The sequence below is a fragment of the Callorhinus ursinus genome, unplaced genomic scaffold (assembly GCF_003265705.2).
Source record: "Callorhinus ursinus isolate GAN/ISIS: 27379988/994484 unplaced genomic scaffold, GSC_fseal_2.0 scaffold32, whole genome shotgun sequence".
Lineage (NCBI taxonomy): Eukaryota > Metazoa > Chordata > Mammalia > Carnivora > Otariidae > Callorhinus > Callorhinus ursinus.
In genome coordinates, this window is record NW_027397094.1 from 12,183,828 (window position 1) to 12,202,616 (window position 18,789).

General features: G+C 41.3%; 1 protein-coding gene across 1 annotated transcript in view; it reads left to right on the forward strand.

Moving 5' to 3' along the window:
• NID1 (nidogen 1) overlaps positions 1-18,789 on the forward strand; it is an 83,829-nt gene that overhangs the window by 15,118 nt on the left and 49,922 nt on the right. The window contains exons 2-3 of the mRNA XM_025850798.2: positions 15,229-15,528; positions 17,133-17,359. Of these exons, the coding sequence (XP_025706583.1) occupies positions 15,229-15,528; positions 17,133-17,359 (527 nt within the window). The remainder of the gene's footprint in view (positions 1-15,228; positions 15,529-17,132; positions 17,360-18,789) is intronic.

Sequence of the window (18,789 nt, forward strand, 5' to 3'; positions counted from 1 at the left end):
TCTGCCCTGTGCAACTGGATGAAGAGCCTATTGTTTGGTGTGTTCTTTGGAGTGAGAGAATAGATATGTTCTTTCTTTTATTTTTTGAAAGTAATTTCTACACCCAACATGGGGCTCGAACTCACAACCCCGAGATCAAGAGTCACGCGCTCCACTGACTGAGCCAGTCAGGCGCCCCTAGATATGTTCTTTAAAGGGGACATTAAATTGTGCTAGTAACACACTGAACTGAGGTTTAATTTTGCTAAAGGAGCTTCTTTTTCCCAGTGTAAACCGTAAGTAAGATTTCAGGGCAATATTTACATTGGTCAGTGGACTGGAAGTAGCTGTTTTCAATAAAGAAGCAGTGTAGACAATAATACACTATTATTATTATTATTATTATTATTATTATTATTATTATTCTCTCAATACTTTCTCAGGAATACATTCAATCCGTAAGAGTTTTGTGGTGTAATCTACAGCAAAGAATGTGCTGGTGCCATTGGGAGTCAGGGCACCTGAGTCAGGGCTCCAAGGTACTAATTGTGAACTGTTGCTAAAATATAAACTGAGGCATATTAAAAACTTTAAGAGCATACTCGAACAAAAATAAATTCTAACTGGGCAGTATCCAAAGTAGCAGATAGAAATGAGCTCTGAGGAGCTGTACAAAATGAAGGACTTTCATGGCCAGAAGGGAAGAGGAACAAGTAAGTTATACTAGGTGAAAAATAGGATTGGTTATTGCAAGGTCCCTTTCCTTTAGAGGATGGGAAGGATCTGTCCCACAGATTTTCTAACTAGTGCTAGTCAGGCGATTACTGATTGGTTTCAGATTCCATTTTTGGGAGAGCCAAAACTGTAATTAAGTTAAATCTTGGTTCGTAAGAGACTCTTAACTATAGGAAACAAACTGAGGGTTGCTGGAGGGGCGGGGGGTGGAGTGATGGGGTAACTGGGTGATGATGCACATTAAGGAGGGCACATGATGTAATGAGAAGTGGGTATTATATAAGACTGATGAATCACTAACCTCTACCTCTGAAACTAAAAAAAAAAGAAGTTAAGTCTTGGTTTCAGTGATGTGGAGCCTAGCATAAGTGACTCCATTTGGGCATGTTATCTTATGGGGTTTTGTTTTGTTTTTAACAATTCTCCCCTTTTGATCAGGCTCTCAGCCTGAGAGATGTGCCAGAAATTTAAGGCATTAGTGCTTCTCCCAGCTCTGAAGTTCTTGAATTTTTTCCCCTCATCCTCTGTGTGGTATTCACAGGTCATTATGTCTTTTTGCTGAATCTTTCTGGAGTATTTGCAGGTCATGACCTTGGGTTTACATTCTTGAAGTCATTTATTCCCTTTGTTTCTTTTCTGATGAGTTAGTCTTAAGAAAATCATTTACTTGGTGGTTAGTGTCTACAAATATGCATTTAAAGCTTTAGAGAGAATACCACAGTGTTTCAGGGAGACTACCATGATTATTACAAGCAGGATAATTCCCAATGTCTAGAGTGCACTTTGGAGCCATGGCACCCAAGAACCAAACCAATCAGAATCAAATAAGTCAAAGAAAGACCCCATTGAAGGAGCCACTTTCTTAAGCCAAGTGCTGCACGTGGTGTTGGCCATAGCACACATACCTCATTGCTCAGCTAAAAGATAATCAAGGGCTGCCCTATTATCAAGAACAATTTTGGGGAGGGAGTCTAAGGATTTTTGTTGGGTAGGTACTGCTTTAACAATTGATTCAGAGATAGGCACCACACTTGGGAGGCATTGTCTTCCCATGCATTCAGAGAGAAAACGCAAGTAGTGAAAAGGAAAAAGGAATAAAGACTTCATATTGGAGGTGAAGATCTTTTTTTTTTTTTTTAAAGTAGGCTCCACACCCAATGTGGAGCCCAGTGCAGGGCTTGAATTCATGACCCTGAGATTCAGACCTGAGCTGAAATCAAGTGTTGGACACTTAACTGACTAAGCCACTGAGGCCCCCCAGGAGGTGAAGATCTTGATCCATGACCTTGGGAGGGCTGTCACCTCCAGATGCCATCTGCTTCGGGGGAAGAGCCTCCCTTGTTAATATTAATTTTATATCTCCAGCTGGTGGGCTGTTCCAAGGGTCTGGAGGAACCCTTTTTAACTGGGAGATGTGGACCCATGGTTCAAGTCCCTGAAGTCTACTTGCTCTCCGGGCAGTAAGGGACGTGGTATAGTCCCTTACAAGGAGGTTCAAAGGCAGTCTTTGTTCATAGTGATTCCAAATCAGAAGTGGGAGAGAAAATTGGAAACATTAGTATGGAGGTGTAGCCAGACATTTGAGGAAATGCAAAGAATTGAGGATCCAATCCAGTTTATAGGGATTTAACAAAATCTCAAACACAGTGAACAGGAGTAGAATCTGACATCCACAAGGTTGTGTTACCAGTTTCTACTGAAACAATCACCCTTATTTCTATCAAAAATAATCATGCTAACTAAGCTGAAAAATTAAATTTGGCCAGATTATTTGTGTAAAGTGCAGCAAGAATAGTGATTGACTGTATAGGTTCTTTTAAAATCTGCTTTGCTGGAACTTTTTTTTGTTGTTTTAAGATTTATTTATTTATTTGAGAAAGAAAGCACACACTTGTGAGTGGGGGGAGGGGCAAAGGGAGAGAGAGAGAGAATCTCAAGCAGACTCTACTCTGAGCACAGAGCTCAAGGCAGCGCTCGATCTCACGACCCTGAAATCATGACCTGAGCCTAAACCAAGAGTCAGACACTTAACTGACTGAGTCACCCAGGCACCCCTGCTGGAACTTTTCATAAGGAATCTTAGGATGGACTTTTAAAAGCCTCTCCAGACTAAGAAGCCAAGCTAAGGACTCCCCATGAGACTTAGCCTGAAATACCTATAGATTTGGGTGAATTTCTCTCTCCATGAGGTCCCCAGGACATCCTGAGGTTCCGGGGGCTGCCAGGAAGTGACCCTCCCTAATCACCTGGTTGGTCTGCCACGAACCCCGTAAGCACAGTACCAGGCTGGTTTCCCCAAGGGGACCGTATTGGCTCCGTAAAGTCAACTTTAGTTTCTTAAAGCTCTCTGGTCCTATCTGATTCTGTGCACATTCTCTTAAGCATTTTTTTTTTTTTAAAGTAGCCTCCAAACCCAACGTGGGGCTTGAACTCACAATCCTGAGATCAAGAGGCGCACACTGTATGGACTGAGCCAGCCAGGCACCCCTGTGCATGTTCTCAAATCTGACATTCCAGTCAAAGCCTTGGTAATATAACCAACATTTCCACTTATGTCCAAGGAGAACAGATTCTTATTGAACTTATGCAAATAACTATATTGTATGAAAATAACAATACCTAGTAAGTTTCTACATCCTGGAGGGATCAGGTAGGGAGAAAAAGTACATGTTTGAATTATGTTTACAAAAGTAAACTTTACAAAATGAAAAAGTAAAAATACTTTCCTTAAAGCCGGAAAAAGCAAAGCATTAAGGAACCAGCAATGATCTCAAAGAAAAAAATCTATAAAAAAAAACCCCAAATAATCCTCATCATTTCATTCAATCCCATGTTATTAATTCTTGTTCTACTTTAATCCAGATTCTCCATTAGTTCTGGAAATTTGTAGCCAGTTCATTTGTACAGTCTTAAAGTTATCGGAAATGTGTACTCTAGAGTACTTGTCAGAGTCCTTTCTGTGAATCTTTCTGAAGGTGAAGCACTTTTGCAAAAGCAGCAGAGTAAAATAACAGTCTCTATGTGACAAAAGACATAGAATGACCATGATTAAAGATCTGATGAGAGTTCATTATAAGAGAACTGACAAGAAAATTTGATTATTTCTATGACATACAACATTTTAAGATAACAACTGGAATTGTGACTGATAACATACCAGGACATGTCAGATTTTTAGGAATTTCATACAATTTCTAGAGCACTTATATTAATAACATGCATACATTCAATATAACCTAAGAAGGTTTACTGTCACTTATTTGACAATGAACCCCATGTAATTTAACATACCAAATAAACCTAAGTAATATAACATCTCTCTTCTATGAGGTGAGAGACAAATCTTGTGAGATTTAATGGGGACCCACTGGGGTCCCTTAAAATTACTTTGGGCTCAAAAAAACTCCATTTAGAATTTGATTTTTAGAAGATGTCAAAAAGCTTGAACATTTGATTAAATGGGATCACACACTGTTATGATTTAATAGTTAATTATCTATTTAGTCAAAGTGACAACAGACAATGTTTAGGGCAATGTATTATTAGTTTCAGAGGTAGAGGCCAGTGAATCATCAGTCTTATATAATATCCAGTGCTCATTACATCATGTGCCCTCCTTAATGTGCATCACCCAGTTACCCCATTGTCCCACTCCCCCTCCCATCCGGCAGCCCTCAGTTTGTTATCCGAGATTAAGAACCTCTTATGGTTTGTCTCCCTCTCTGGTTTCCTCTTGATTCATATTTCCCTCTCTTCCCCTATGATCCTCTGTTTTGTTTCTTAAATTCCACATATGAGTGAGATCATATGATAATTGTCTTTCTCCGACTGACTTATTTCGCTTAGCATAATACCCTCTAGTTCCATCCACATTGTTGCAAATGGCAAGATTTCAATTTTTTGATGGCTGAGTAGTATTCCATTGTATATATACATCTTATTTATCCATTCATCTGTCGGTGGACATCTGGGCTCTTTACATAGTTTGGCTATTGTGGACATTGCTGCTATAAACATTGGCGTGCAGGTGCCCCTTCGGATCACTACTTTTGTATCTTTGGGGTAAATACCTAGTAGTGCAATTGCTGGGTCATAGGGTAACTCTATTTTCAACTTTTTGAGGAACCTCCCTACTGTTTTCCAGAGTAGCTGTACCAGCTTGCATTCCCACCAACAGTGTAAGAGGGTTCCCCTTTCTCCGCATCCTCACCAACATCTGTTAACTGACTTGTTAACTTTAGCTATTCTGACTGGTGTGAGGTGGTATCTCATTGTGGTTTTGATTTCCATTTCCCTGATGCCGAGTGATGTTGACCAACTTTTCATGTGTCTGTTGGCCATTTAGATGTCTTCTTTGGAGAAATGTCTGTTCATGTCTTCTGCCCGTTTCTTGATTGGATTATTTGTTCTTTGGGTTTGAGTTTGATAAGTTCTAAGCTGTAATCATCAAGACAGTATGGTATTGTCAAAACAGCAGACACATAGATCAATGGAACAGAATAGAGCACCCAGAAATGGACCCTCAACTCTATGGGCAACTAATCTTTGACAAAGCAGGAAAGAAGATCCAACAGAAAAAAGACAGTCTCTTCAACAAATGGTGTTGGGAAAATTGGACAGCCACATGCAGAAGAATGAACCTGGACCATTTCCTTACACCACACACAAAAATAGACTCAAAATGGATGAAATACCTAAGTGTAAGACAGGAATTCAACTGACCTTAGGGGAAAAGCTCGCAGTTTTTCCCCATTAAGAATGATATTCACTTTGGGTTTTTCATAGATGGCTTTTATGATATTAAGGTATGTCCCTTCTGTTCCTGCATTGTGAAGAGTTTTAATCAAGAAAGGATGCTGTACTTTGTCAAAAATGCCTTTTCTGCGTCTATTGAGAGGATCATATGGTTCTTGTCCTTTCTTTATACAGTGTTATCACATTGATTGACTTGTGGGATGTTGAACCACCCTTGCAGCCTAGGAATAAATTCCACTTGGTCATGGAGAGTAATCCTTTTAATGTACTGTTGGATCCTATTGGCTAGTATCTTGGTGAGAATTTTGGCATCCATGTTCATCAGGGATACTGGTCTGTAATTCTTTTTGGGGGGGTCTTTCTCTGGTTTTGGGATCAAGGTAATGCTGGCCTCATAGAGTTTGAAAGTTTTCCTTCCATTTCTCTTTTTTGAAACAGCTTCAGAAGAACAGGTATTCATTCTTTAAATGTTTGGTAGAATTCCCCTGGGAAGCCATCCAGCCCTGGACTCTTGTTTATTGGGAGATTTTGGATTACTGCTTCAATTTCCTTGCTGGTGATGGGTCTGTTCAGGTTTTCTATTTCTTCCTGTTTCAGTTTTGGTAGTTGATACGTGTCTAGGAAAGCATCCATTTCTTCCAGATTGCCTAATTTGTTGGCATATAGTTTATCATAATATGTTCTTATAATTGTTGGTATGTCTTTGGTGTTGTTTATGATCTCTCCTCTTTCATTCATGATTTTATTTATTTGTGTCCTTTCTCTTTTCTTTTTGATAAGTCCGTCTTGGAGTTTATCAATCTTTAATTCTTTTGGAGAACCAGCTCCTAGTTTCGTTGATCTTTTCTATTGTTCTTTTGGTTTCTATTTCATTGATTTCTGCTCTAATCTTTATGGATTCACTTCTCCTGCTGGGTTTAGGCTTTATATGCTGTTCTTTCTCCAACTCCTTAGGTGTAAGTTTAGGTTGTGTATTTGAGAGCTTTCTTGTTTCTTGAGAAAGGCTTCTATTGTTATTTATTTCCCTTTTAAAAGTACTGCCTTTGCTGCATCTGAAAGGTTTTGAACAGTTGTGTTTTCATTTTCATTTGTTTCTATGATTTTTTTTTAATTCTTTCATTTCTTGATTGACCCATTCATTCTTTAGTAGGATGCTCTTTAGCCTTCATGTATTTGCGTTCTTTCTAAATTTCCTTTTGTGATTGAGTTCCAGTTTCAAAGCATTATGGTCTGAAACTATGCAGGGAATGATCCCAATCTTTAGGTACCAATTGAGACCTGATTTGTGACCCAGTACGTGATCTATTCTGGAGAATGTTCCATGTGCACTCAAGAAGAATGTGTATTCAGCTGCTTTAGGATGTGAAGTCCATCTGGTCCAGTTTGTCACTCAAAGCCCTTGTTTCCTGTTGATCTTCTGCTTAGATGATCTGTCCATTGCAGTTAGTGGGGATGTTAAAGTTCCCTACTATTACTGTATTATTATTGATGTGTTCCTTTAATTTTGTTACTAATTTTTGTATATAATTGGCTCCTCCCATGATAGAAGCATAAATATTTACAATTGTTAGATCTTCTTTTTATATAGACCCTTTAATTATGATATGGTGTCCTTCCTCATCTCTTATTACAGTGTTTGGCTTAAAATCCAATTTGTCTGATATAAGGATTACCACCCCAGCTTTCTTTTGATTTCTCTAGCATGATAAATGGTTTCCACCCCCTCATTTTCAATCTGGAGGTGCCTGTGGGTCTAAAATGAATTTCTTGCAGACCGCATATCGTTGGATTTTGCTTTTTTATCCAATCTGATGCCCTGCATCTTTTGATTGGGCCATTTAGCTCATTTACATTCAGAGTGATTACTGAAAGATATGAATTTAGTGCCATGTAATACCTGTATCGTCACTGTTGCTGTATATTGTCTGTTCCTATCTGGTCTGTTACTTTTGGGCTCTCTCTTCACTTAGGATCCCTTTTAATATTTCTTTCAGGGCTGGTTTAGTAATCACAAATTCTTTTAGTTTCTGTTTGTTCTGGAAGCTTTTTATCTCTCCTATTTGGAATGACATCCTAGCTGGATAAAGTATTCTTGGCTGCATTTTTTTCTCATTTAGCACCCTGAATACATCACGCCAGTCCTTTCTGGGGTGCCAGGTCTCTGTGGATAGATCTGCTACCAGTCTTATGTTTCTACCCTTGTCCTGAGCCACTTTCAGGATTTTCTCTTTTTCTCTCAGATTTATGTTTCACTGTTATATGTCAGGGTGTTGACCTATTTTTATTGATTTTGAGGGGGGTTCTCTGTGGCTCTTGAGCTTGAATGCCTGTTTCCTTCCCCAGATTAGGGAAGTTCTCTGCTATAATTTGCTCCAATATACCTTCTGCCCCTCTCTGTCTTTCCTCTTCTTCTGGGATCCCAATTATTATAATATTGTTTCACTTTATGGTATCATTTATCTCTCAAATTCTCCCCTTGTGATCTTGTAGTTGTTTATCTCTCTTTTCTCAGCTTCTTTATTCTTCATCACTTTGTCTTCTATATCATTAATTCTCTCTTCTGACTCATTTATCCTAGCAGTTAGAGCCTCCATTTTTTATTGCATCTCATTAGTAGCCTTTTTTATTTCGACTTGATGAGATTTTAGTTCTTTCATTTCTCCAGAAAGGGATTCTCTAGTGTCTTCTCTGCTTTTTTCAAGCCCAGCTAGTATCTTTATAATCATTATTCTGAACTCTAGTTCTGACATCTTACTTATGTCCATACTGATTAGGTCCCTGCCAGTCAGTGCTGTGTCTTGTTCTCTTCTTTGAGGTGTGTTTTAACGTCTTGTGATTCTTGCAGAAAGTAGTTGCTTTTCTATTTGTAGAGTTTCAGCTCTTCTTTTCTTAGATCTCTGGTTGTGTTCTCCAGTGTTCAGAATGGTTTGATAGCTATCTGGCTGAATTCCTGGGACCAGATGAAACTAAGGTCTCCTACTTCACAGTCATCTCTTACCTAATCTCCCCAGGGCACAATTTCCCACCCCTGAAATCATGACCTGAGCGGAAATCAGGAGTCATATGTTTAACCTACTGAGCCACCCAGGCGCCCCTGGAAACTATTTTTAAGTAGACATACCATCAAACATCATTATTGTTGAAAAGTTCATTTCTAAACTTTTATCTTACTTGCATCTATTTAACTCTCTCTTTCTGAACAATTACATTTAGATCCATCATGAAAATGTCACAAGACCTTAAACTGCTTTAGTGGTATCTTAAGGTATCTTTTTTACTGACAAGCTCTGTAACAGAGGTATCAGGAGCTTCTTTGACTTTTAGTAAACCTATGTGGAATAAAAGTATTATATTTAATGCTGATAACTCTAGAGACAAGCTTGTTTTAGTTAAACCAATGAACTTAAACTAGATTTTATTTATCAAAGATTATCCTAGGTCACATAAACTTGAAAAACATTTGGGTTAGTGTCTATATTTCTGAGAGTACACTTGATTGATATAATGCGTGTCTGTCTTTAAGCCAATTAAATAGAGCTCTTTACAAATTAATTTTTGCATTACTATCTGGAGGTAGAAGAAGAATCACACATTTATAACATACATACATAAACATGCAGACAAATGCAAACAGAGATCTCCTAGCTTTTATTTTAAAATTTTAACTGTGAGATAGATATGAAAATGCAAAACTCACTAGTTTATGGAAGAACAGTTGGATCCAAATTTTGTTTCTGGCAGATGGAAAGTTTACCCGGTCAGATGGCAGGTGGCTAAAGCTTTTTAGTAATATTTGTGGAAGAGACTTAGAATTTGTATTTGTCCTTAACAAGTAATCTTACGGAGGCTGTGGCCTAGATTTGGGGCAAGTGAGCTTTTATATTTTGAAAAAGCCTCCTCCTCTCCCATCTTTGTTCCTTCAGTCTCAGGTGAATGTGAGCTGTATTTTATTTACCTCTTGGGGTGTTTATATTTCAAGGACATGGTAAAAGTTACATCTTCTAGGGACAGAGAAGGAATGCAAGTTTTCTTCTAGGAGTTTTAGGGTATATTTGTCTATTATCAGAAGTCTATTGCTATTTAAATTTTTCCTTCATTCTCTTCAAAGCGGGAGAGTTCTGTTTCCAAAGTTCTGATCTTTCACAATATCTGCAGGCATTCTGAGATGAATAGGGAGTTTTGGGGCATGGTAATGTTAGGTAGACTTTGGATTGTTTCTAGGGCTGTATTTCTGGTTTTACAAAGATTTGTAAGATAAGGACAGTTCCTCTTAATTCCGCAAACAATTGGGATGTAGCCTTAATGATATCAAGGGGCTGAACCTCCCATCTAAATACATTATCTTCAGTTTGCTTCTTTATATCAGGGGGAAGGTCTTCTACCAAGATGAAAATCAAAAGATTCTTGTGTTCTAGATTTAGAAGTGCCGGGTCTTGGGTATATTTTAGTAAATCCTTCCACAAAAGACTTCAGAATGTTTTTCTTTTCCTCTGGGTACATAGTTTCATTTTAGCTTAGGTGAGAAGGCCTAAAATCATATTCCTATCATCTCTGAATATCAGCTTCTAATTTGGCCAACTTCTGAGCATAGAGCTACTTAAAAAAAATCCTTTCAAATATCTTGTCAGGTTTCAGATGACAGAAACAGTTAATATTCCTGGCATTATTGTACAAGCCCTTGGATGCAAGAGGCGTCCCCAAAGAGGGTGCAAAAGATACTACCTGCCCAAGAGAACTCCCCTAGCCACTCCCAAAGATAACCAAAAGAAAGAAGGACTTAGACAATTCTCCTGAGAGCTGGCCATAGTTGATAGGACCCTAGCTGCAACACAGATCTCTGGCCAAATTTTGGGGGACCCCAACCTGACACAAAACCAGATAAATAAGAAGGCAAGTAGCTATCCCCGGAAGAGAGAGTTTCAATAACCAATGGGTACCCAAAAGTAAATTCGCAAGTCATGATTCAAAGACCCAATTGCTACAAATGTTTTTGCCTGCCAATCTGAATTTGGAAAGGAAAGGACAACATGAAATTTGACCTTCCTCTCTCAACCAGGCTCTGCAGATAGAGATCTGGGAGAGCTGACTTTGGCAAGAATTCTCACCCTTTGCCGGCTTTTGCCAGTTTTCCCAGGAACCCATCTGCATGCTCTGGAGCGAGTGGGGTGTCCTAGCAGGTCATATCCTGGTCACCAGAAGCAGTAGAGCAGGAAAAATAATTTTCCCTCTACTTTTCATGTTGAGTGCTTGGCTGGGGGGATACCTCATAAATGGACAAGCTTATCTAGGTTAAAAGGTCTCCACTGTGGCCACTGTATTTCAAGATTATCTTTGCTGGGTTAACTTGTTTGTTCAACCTTAAAACAAAATTTTATTCACCCAAGGCCTCATGCTGGACCCAGTCCAGCTTCAATTGGATCCAGTCTGACCCTGGACTCAGATCTGGCAGATAGGTTTCTTAGGACTTCTTAAATCTATAGGTCCCCTCACCAACTTTTTTTCTTGAAATATATTTATTAAAGACACTGGGTATTTGTCCTTCACAGTTCTGGATTTGGCTGATCATGTCCCTATAATATCACTGAACGTGTTCTTCTGTCCCCTGTATTTCCTGTAAACTGGTAGTTAGATCTGGAGACTTGCTTGGGTTCGGGTCATCCGTTCATATTTACGCTGACTCTTTGTTTCAGTAATTGGACCACCGTAACACATAACATTGTGATCCTTCAGGAGGCTCATCAATGGAACTGACACACCTTCAGGCACTATTTCTAAAACAACTGGTATTCAGGCCTTATTCTGTCTGAACCTCCCCACCCCATTTTCCGGAGGAAGTCAGGAAAGGAGAGGACTAACACGCGCCAGGCAGTGTATAAGCTTTGTAGCTACAGCCATGACCAAGGTGGATATGGTCCCAGCTTTTGAAGGGACAAACTGCCTCGTGGGGAAAGTAGTGAGAGCCAGCAGATGAGTCAGTAAAGTCATTCCACATTGTGGTCTGCACTTGCAAGGAAACAAACAGGAAGCGGGGACAGAAATGGGGGGTCCGGGAGTGAGAGAAGGGAGGAGGAGGGGTGAGCAGGAGCAGGCTCTCTTAGAGGCTGTACTTCACTGAGCCCGGAGGTGAGAGCGAGCCAGTCACGTGAATGCGTAAGGCGGGGGAGAAGGTGCTGCTGGTCGTGGGGATGGAGAGAGTGCCAGGGACCTTGGAGTTGGGATGCACAGGACATGGAGTGAGAAAGGGGAAGGAATCAAGGCTAACTCCCCAGTTTCCTGGCTTAAGCAACTGGTGCCAATGGCATGAATCTTTCAGTGGTCCCCACTCTGGTCCCCTTGGAGGTTATAGTACCTGATTCCGTCCTCCTGGCCTCCTAAGTACTTTATAGGTCCTTCCCTTCATGCTCCCTGTGCTTCCATTGGCTTGCTCAACTCTAAGAAGATGGAGGAAAGGAACAAGACGATGGGAGCATCCCATGCTTGACAGATTTGTGCAGTGGGACTGGCACCCAAATGTAAGAGAATATTGTCCAAGTTAGTCATGAATTGGTATATTTCAAACAGGCAAACACTGACCGGGGAGAAGTTTACAGCTAAGAGTCGAGTGAAACTTTTGGATGTTCTCTCTATGACATCTATCTCTGATGTCATTTTTCATTATCACCAACAGCTGAGTTGCATGTGCCCTAGAAAAAGGGCTCAAAAATAATTTTCCAGTACTGATATTTAATGAGGGTTATGTGGTCTGTGTCCGAAGCATTTGCAGTGCTTCTCGATACTTGTCTAAAAACTCGATTCCCTGGCTAAAATTAACAAGTCAGGAAACGACAGATGTTGGCAGGGATGTGGCAAAAGGGGAACCCTCCTACACTGTTGGTGGGAATGCAAGCTGGTGCAGCCACTCTGGAAAACAGTATGGAGGTTCCTCAAACAGTTGAAAATAGAGCTACCATACGATCCAGCAATTGCACTAGTGGGTATTTACCCCAAAGATACAAATGTAGGGATCCGAAGGGGTACGTGCACCCTAATGTTTATAGCAGCAATGTCCACAATAGCCAAACTGTGGAAAGAGCCAAATGTCCGTCAAAAGATGAATGGATAAAGAAGTGGTATATAGACACAATGGAATATTATGCAGCCATCAAAAGGAATGAGATCTTGCCATTTGCAACTACGTGGGTGGAACTGGAGGGTGTTATGCTGAGTGAAATAAGTCAATCAGAGAAAGACATGTATCACATGACCTCACTGATATGAGGAATTCTTAATCTCAGGAAACAAACTGAGGGTTGCTGGAGTGGTGGGGGGTGGGAGGGATGGGGTGGCTGGGTGATAGACATTGGGGAGGGTATGTGCTATGGTGAGCGCTGTGAATTGTGCAAGACTGTTGAATCACAGATCTGTACTTCTGAAACAAATAATGCAACATATGTTAAGAAAAAAGAAAAAGAAGAAGATAGCAGGAGGGGAAGAATGAAGGGGAGTAAGTCGGAGGGGGAGACGAACCATGAGAGACGATGGACTCTGAGAAACAAACGATGGACTCTGAGAAACAAACGGAGGGTTCTAGAGGGGAGGGGGGTGGGGGGATGGGTTAGCCTGGTGATGGGTATTAAAGAGGGCACGTTCTGCGTGCACTGGGTGTTATGCACCAACAATGAATCATGGAACACTACATCAAAAACTAATGATGTAATATATGGTGATTAACATAACAATAAAAAATTAAAAAAAAAAACTCGATTCCCAATGCATTCCTTGTGATAAGAGACACAGTCCTGTGCCCAGATTCTAAATACTAAAAGACACCGGGAGTGTTTTCAGAACTGTTGGACTGACTTAATCTCACTGGAAAACAGCTTTTTAAAACTGAGTTTTCCGCGTGTGGCCTCCGTGCGATCGCTTCCCCTCAGCGGCTGATAACTGCCAGCTTCTGGTGGCTTGGGAAAATGAGCCGTTTCCCACGCCCCCACACGTCAGCCCCGCTGGGATGTCCATGCGGGGAGATGTGTGACTGGGCTGGCAGGACGAGAGGGCGAGTAACGAGCTGGCAAACCTCTTTCCCTGACTCCCTTCCCCGCAGCCTGCCGGCACGCTCCGGAAAATCACCCCTGGGGCCAGGTGGTGCTGGAAATTATTTATGCCCCTGAACAACAGTTCACCGCCCAGGAAGACTGGTAAAAAGGGAGGGTTTTTGCTAAGTCCACACGTAACTCCCAGAACTCTCGTTCCTTTCCCGTCCCTGGGCCCAGATGCACTCCGCCCCTTTGAACCTTTTCACCCAGTTCTTGTCCTGTTACAGGGTTTGCCTTTAAGTTCCTCTTCTTTGTGTCCGGCCAACCCCCTCCTCTCGTAATGAGGTCGGAAGGGAGTGGAGGAGAAGGCTGTGTGGGAGGAGGGGGGAGGGAAATAAGGGACTTGGAAAACCCACAGGCCTTCCAATCAACTTCTGAACAGGAAAGAGTCCCTTTTTTGCATTCATGTTCTTCAGATGCATCGTCTCTTAAAAGTGCAGACTAAGGGGCCGTTTGCAAAGTCTCTCCCATTTGATTAGGGATTTTTTTTTTTTTTAATTCAGATTCTCCAAGTAAAAAGAGCACTAAAGTGGTGTTCTATATCATCAGTGGATTGTGTACTAACAAGAAGCAGGGGGGTCAAAGTCTCATTCTTAGCATGGCTTTGCAGGAGACCCAGGTACCCCCACCACCGAGTACCTTCCAACAATCAAGGGGCTCTTTGTCCCCTTCCCTTTTTCCCAAACAGTGTGGAGGTTAGCTGAATAAGAACACCAATGTCTTTTTATAGGCAGTTAGAACTGATTTCAGGAAAGCTGTGCATAGCGATTAAGAGGGCCAACTTTGGAGTCCAGCTCCCTGAGTTCGAATCCAGGGATTGGTTGCTGACATTTACTGGTAACTTTGGACAAATTTAACCTTTCTTACTTCCTCCATCAGAAAAATGTGGATAATAGTAGTATCTAGTCTTACGGAGTTCTGTGGATTAAATGTTAATAAGAGGCCTGGAACACGGTGTTAGCTATTATCCTGACACATTAAACTATTCACAATAGTTAATGATATCATAATGCCCCCATTCAGATTTACTTCTTTTTTAAAAGAGATGCACTTTTAATTTATTTTACTTATTATTTTTTTTAAGTAAGATCTACGCCCAAAGTGGGGCTTGAACTCATGACCCCAAGATCAAGAGTCCCATGCTCTACTGACTGAGACAGCCAGGGTCCCCAAAGTGACTTCTTGACCCATTACTCATTGTATCATCATTTGTGTGTGTCAGTCCTTCCCCATATCCTTCTGGATTGTGGGTTCCTTGAAGGGAGAGACTTGTACTACCCATTTTGGGACCCAAAGCACTTAGCACAGCTCTGGTATATAACGACTACTCAGTTTGTTGGGTAAATTAGTGAAGGCTTTAATAATGGCTTAGGTTTGAGTGGTGCTTTGCACGATGCAAAGCACGCACACACGGGAAGCCCAAGACTCTAAGTTCAAGACACGTATCCAAGGTCCAGTGATGGGTATGTGCCAGAGTCAGGTCCTGTGATTCTTGCTCCCTCCACCAGGCCATCCTGCCTAGGAGAGGAGTGCTGAATTTTAAAACTCAGGATCATGTCCTTCTCCAATTCTGTTGTAGTTGACAGACTGGGGGTACCTGTGACAGCATTCTGCGTGGAAACTCAGAGTCCCTGAGGAAGATGTTTTTCCAGCTCTCCTCCTAACTATGCTTTGTTTTGTACAGGTCACCACAAATGGTATTATTGCCATGAGTGAACCCCCAGCCAAAGAATCCCATCCGGGGTACTTCCCACCGACCTTTGGAGTAGTTGCACCTTTTCTGGCAGACTTGGACACGACAGATGGCCTTGGGAAGGTTTATTATCGGGAAGACTTATCCCCGTCCATCACTCAGCTAGCCGGAGAGTGTGTCCAGAGAGGGTTCCCAGAAGTCTCTTTCCAGCCCAGTAGCGCGGTGGTTGTCACTTGGGAATCCGTGGCCCCCTACCAGGGGCCCAGCAAGGACCCTGACCAGGAAGGCAAGGTAAGCACTCTCCCAGGTACAAGGGAAAATAGTCAACAGGTTGGTTTTGTACACTTTGGTCTTCCTTGAAGGAAGGGAGACACTTGGGTAGGTCAAGAAGCCATCTCTAGGTCTAAAGTAACTTTTTGGGACATGCCTCTGTTTCTCCTTAGAAAAAAATAATTTCGCTCCACCATTATTTAATTTTTATAGTATTACAGAGTAGAGAGAAACGGATGTTCCAGGTTGGTAGTTCCCAAAGTAGGTACCACAGAACACCAGTCCTACAAGATAGTCCTTGAGAAAAAGGCCTCCCCTGGGCAGATTTAAGTTTGGGAAATGCAAAACTTTATCTCCCCCTTGGTGACTCACTCTGAAAAACCCTGCAATAAACCTGCTTAATTTTTAAAGAAAATTTAGCAGTCCCCAAACCTTTCGGCCATATTCTTTTTTCCCTCCCGAACAAGATACATTATATCCCGCAGAACACCTTTTGGGAAAGCCTGTTATGGGCCTGCAGGAAACATTTTGCTTTTTGTATCTGTCAGAGTGCTCTACTTGAAAACTGCTTAAAATCTGACATTTCTCAAGTGTGTGCACTACCACTTGAGTGATGAATGCCCAGCCCCTTGTACAGAGCCCTTGCCCTGTCTTGGGCCTCATCTCCGCACACCCTTTGCCACAGCTGTATCAAATTGTTTACAATTCTCTGATCATGAACCATCCCCCCGCCCTGGGATCTTGCATTTGCTGTCCTCTCTGCTTGCAGCGTCTTCTCCCTGACCCCTGCTACTGGTGTTGAACCCGTACTTGATCCTCTAGACTCGCACAGCCTCCTCTGCTCCCACCCTCCCACCTTCGGGCACTGCTTTCTGTGGCTTCTCTCGTGCTTGCACATGACTCCATGATAGACTCTCTCCCCCCATTTTGCAATGTTTTCTTCACATGTCAGTTTTCCCATCTAGACCAGAAATTCTCAAGCGTGGGGACCATGTATTTATAGGAAAGGTACCAAGGTTGAAGGAATACTTTCTCTGTGCCTGGCTCTGCCTATTTCACGCAGGTCTCCCAACATTTCTGTGAAGTACGTGGTTTTCTCTCCATCTGGCAGATTCAGAAATCCACGCTTAAGGAACTTAAGTAACATGCCCAAGGTCACACAACCCATGATGAGGAGAGCAAAGATCTGGATTCAGATCTGTTTTCTCCCAAAGCTCATGTGTTTTTGTGTTTGTTTTTTTTCTTATTGTATGTTGCTTGGGCTCAATAAATGTATGACAAATGATGAGTGTGGTTAATATGTTTAATGGCCGTGGAAACAAATTCTAGGGGTAAAAATTTGCTAAGTGGCATGAGATTTAGGCCACTGTCCAGAGGTACCATCTCTATAATTTTTGGCTACCCTTCATGCAGATGATTCATTAATTAATTGGAAAATTTCACGTTGACAAAGCCTTAGAGATACTTAAGTGGAGCCATCCTGGAATACTTGGTTCTTGCTACTCTTTTAGACTAAAGGGCGAATACTGCCACCTCTGGGCTTTCTCTGTATAGTCTGGTGAATACAACAATTTAAGATCTATCGATATATTCCTGAGTAACTGTATCTCAACTCATCTTCACAGAGAAACACATTCCAGGCTGTTCTGGCCTCCTCTGATTCCAGCTCCTTTGCCATTTTCCTCTATCCTGAAGACGGTCTGCAGTTCTATACAACATTCTCAAAGAAGGACGAGAACCAAGTTCCTGCTGTGGTTGCATTCAGTCAAGGTGTACAGGGATTATTCTGGAAGAGCGAAGGAGCTTATAATATATTTGCTAACGACAGAGAATCAATTGGAAATTTGGCCAAGTATGCTTTCTTTGTTCTTCAGTAGGTTCTCCCCTTAATGATCATTTTATCATTAAGATGATCATTTTATTATTTTATAAAGGATAATATAATGGACACTAGAGAACATTACCTAAAAATGTTCCCACAGATTTAAATTTCATATATTTTTTTTTATATTATGTAGTGCTTTTTTCCTGATGAGCTCAAAGTAATACACCCTTAGAATGAAAAGGCATCCTGTTTTTAGATGATATGCTCATTTGAAACAGTTTCTCCAATGTCCTCTGCAAGTATACAGTTAAGAAATAAACGCTATTCAAACCCTATCTCCTGCTCTAAACTCAAGGCTGAGAAAAACTTTCTCCCCCCACGTGGACTAGGGAAGAAATTCTTACAACAAAATTAGTGCTCTCTTGGGCTATTTTGTAGAATTTTGCAAAAGCGGGGAATTCTACTTTTTTCTAAAAGTAGAATCGTTCCTCTCCCATTGTGCCTTAAAAAGTGAGGAAAGAACACCCTCCCTCCCAATTTCAGATTGTCCAATTGAGTCTAAAACTCAACTGATAACCCTTATTTATCATGCTTGCCTGTTTCCGTGGTGTGAATACTCCTTTCGTGGCCATGTTCCAGCTATGCGTGTTGTGTTGCTCAATATGGAATTGAGAAGAGAACCATTCTTCACACCATACAGATGCAGTAGACTTAAATCACTTCCAGAACATAGATAATAGTAAAATAATTCAGCGTGATGAGTTTCAAGTATTTATGGCCTTTGTTTATAATACCAGTTATGTAATTGTAAGTTTATGTGATATAATTTTTTACAGTGGCTCTGTTTAATAACTGGCTTGCAAAATTATTAAAATTCAACACCTGGCTCTCATGAGCTGGTGCTAGCAAGCCCCTGCACACCACTACCTTTCCTGGAGTCCTGGGACAGACAGATTAAGTACACACCCTCTTCCCACAGGGCTTTCTTGATTCCTCCTGCCCTCTCCCACCCCTGATGTTTTGCTCCGGATTCTCCACTTTGTAATGTCTGTTTCTTCTTCCCCGTGTAAAAGCTGGTCATTTTACATAGTGTCTGATAGGAGCGCTTCCAGTCACAGATGCAGAAGCACATTAAACATGGTGGAGAAGGAAGGAGAGATCAGGGTCATTTGACTGTGTTTTTTAGTTACACGAGGCCTTTAGAGTCTGAGTCTCTCCTTTGCATTCCACTATACCCTTGGGACAGGAAAAGGTAAACTGAGACCTGTCCACGATTCCACAGCTGATAGAGTTGGCATTTCTGATAATCCAAGTCTGTACTGTTTTCACTCGCAACACCTCTGACACCACATAGGTGGGATTTTTTTTCTTCTACCTACCGATTCTCTCACTCTCTGGACATCCCTTCGGTGTCCTACAATTCAGTTGGGTCCTGGTGCGGACAGCCCAGGGTGAGC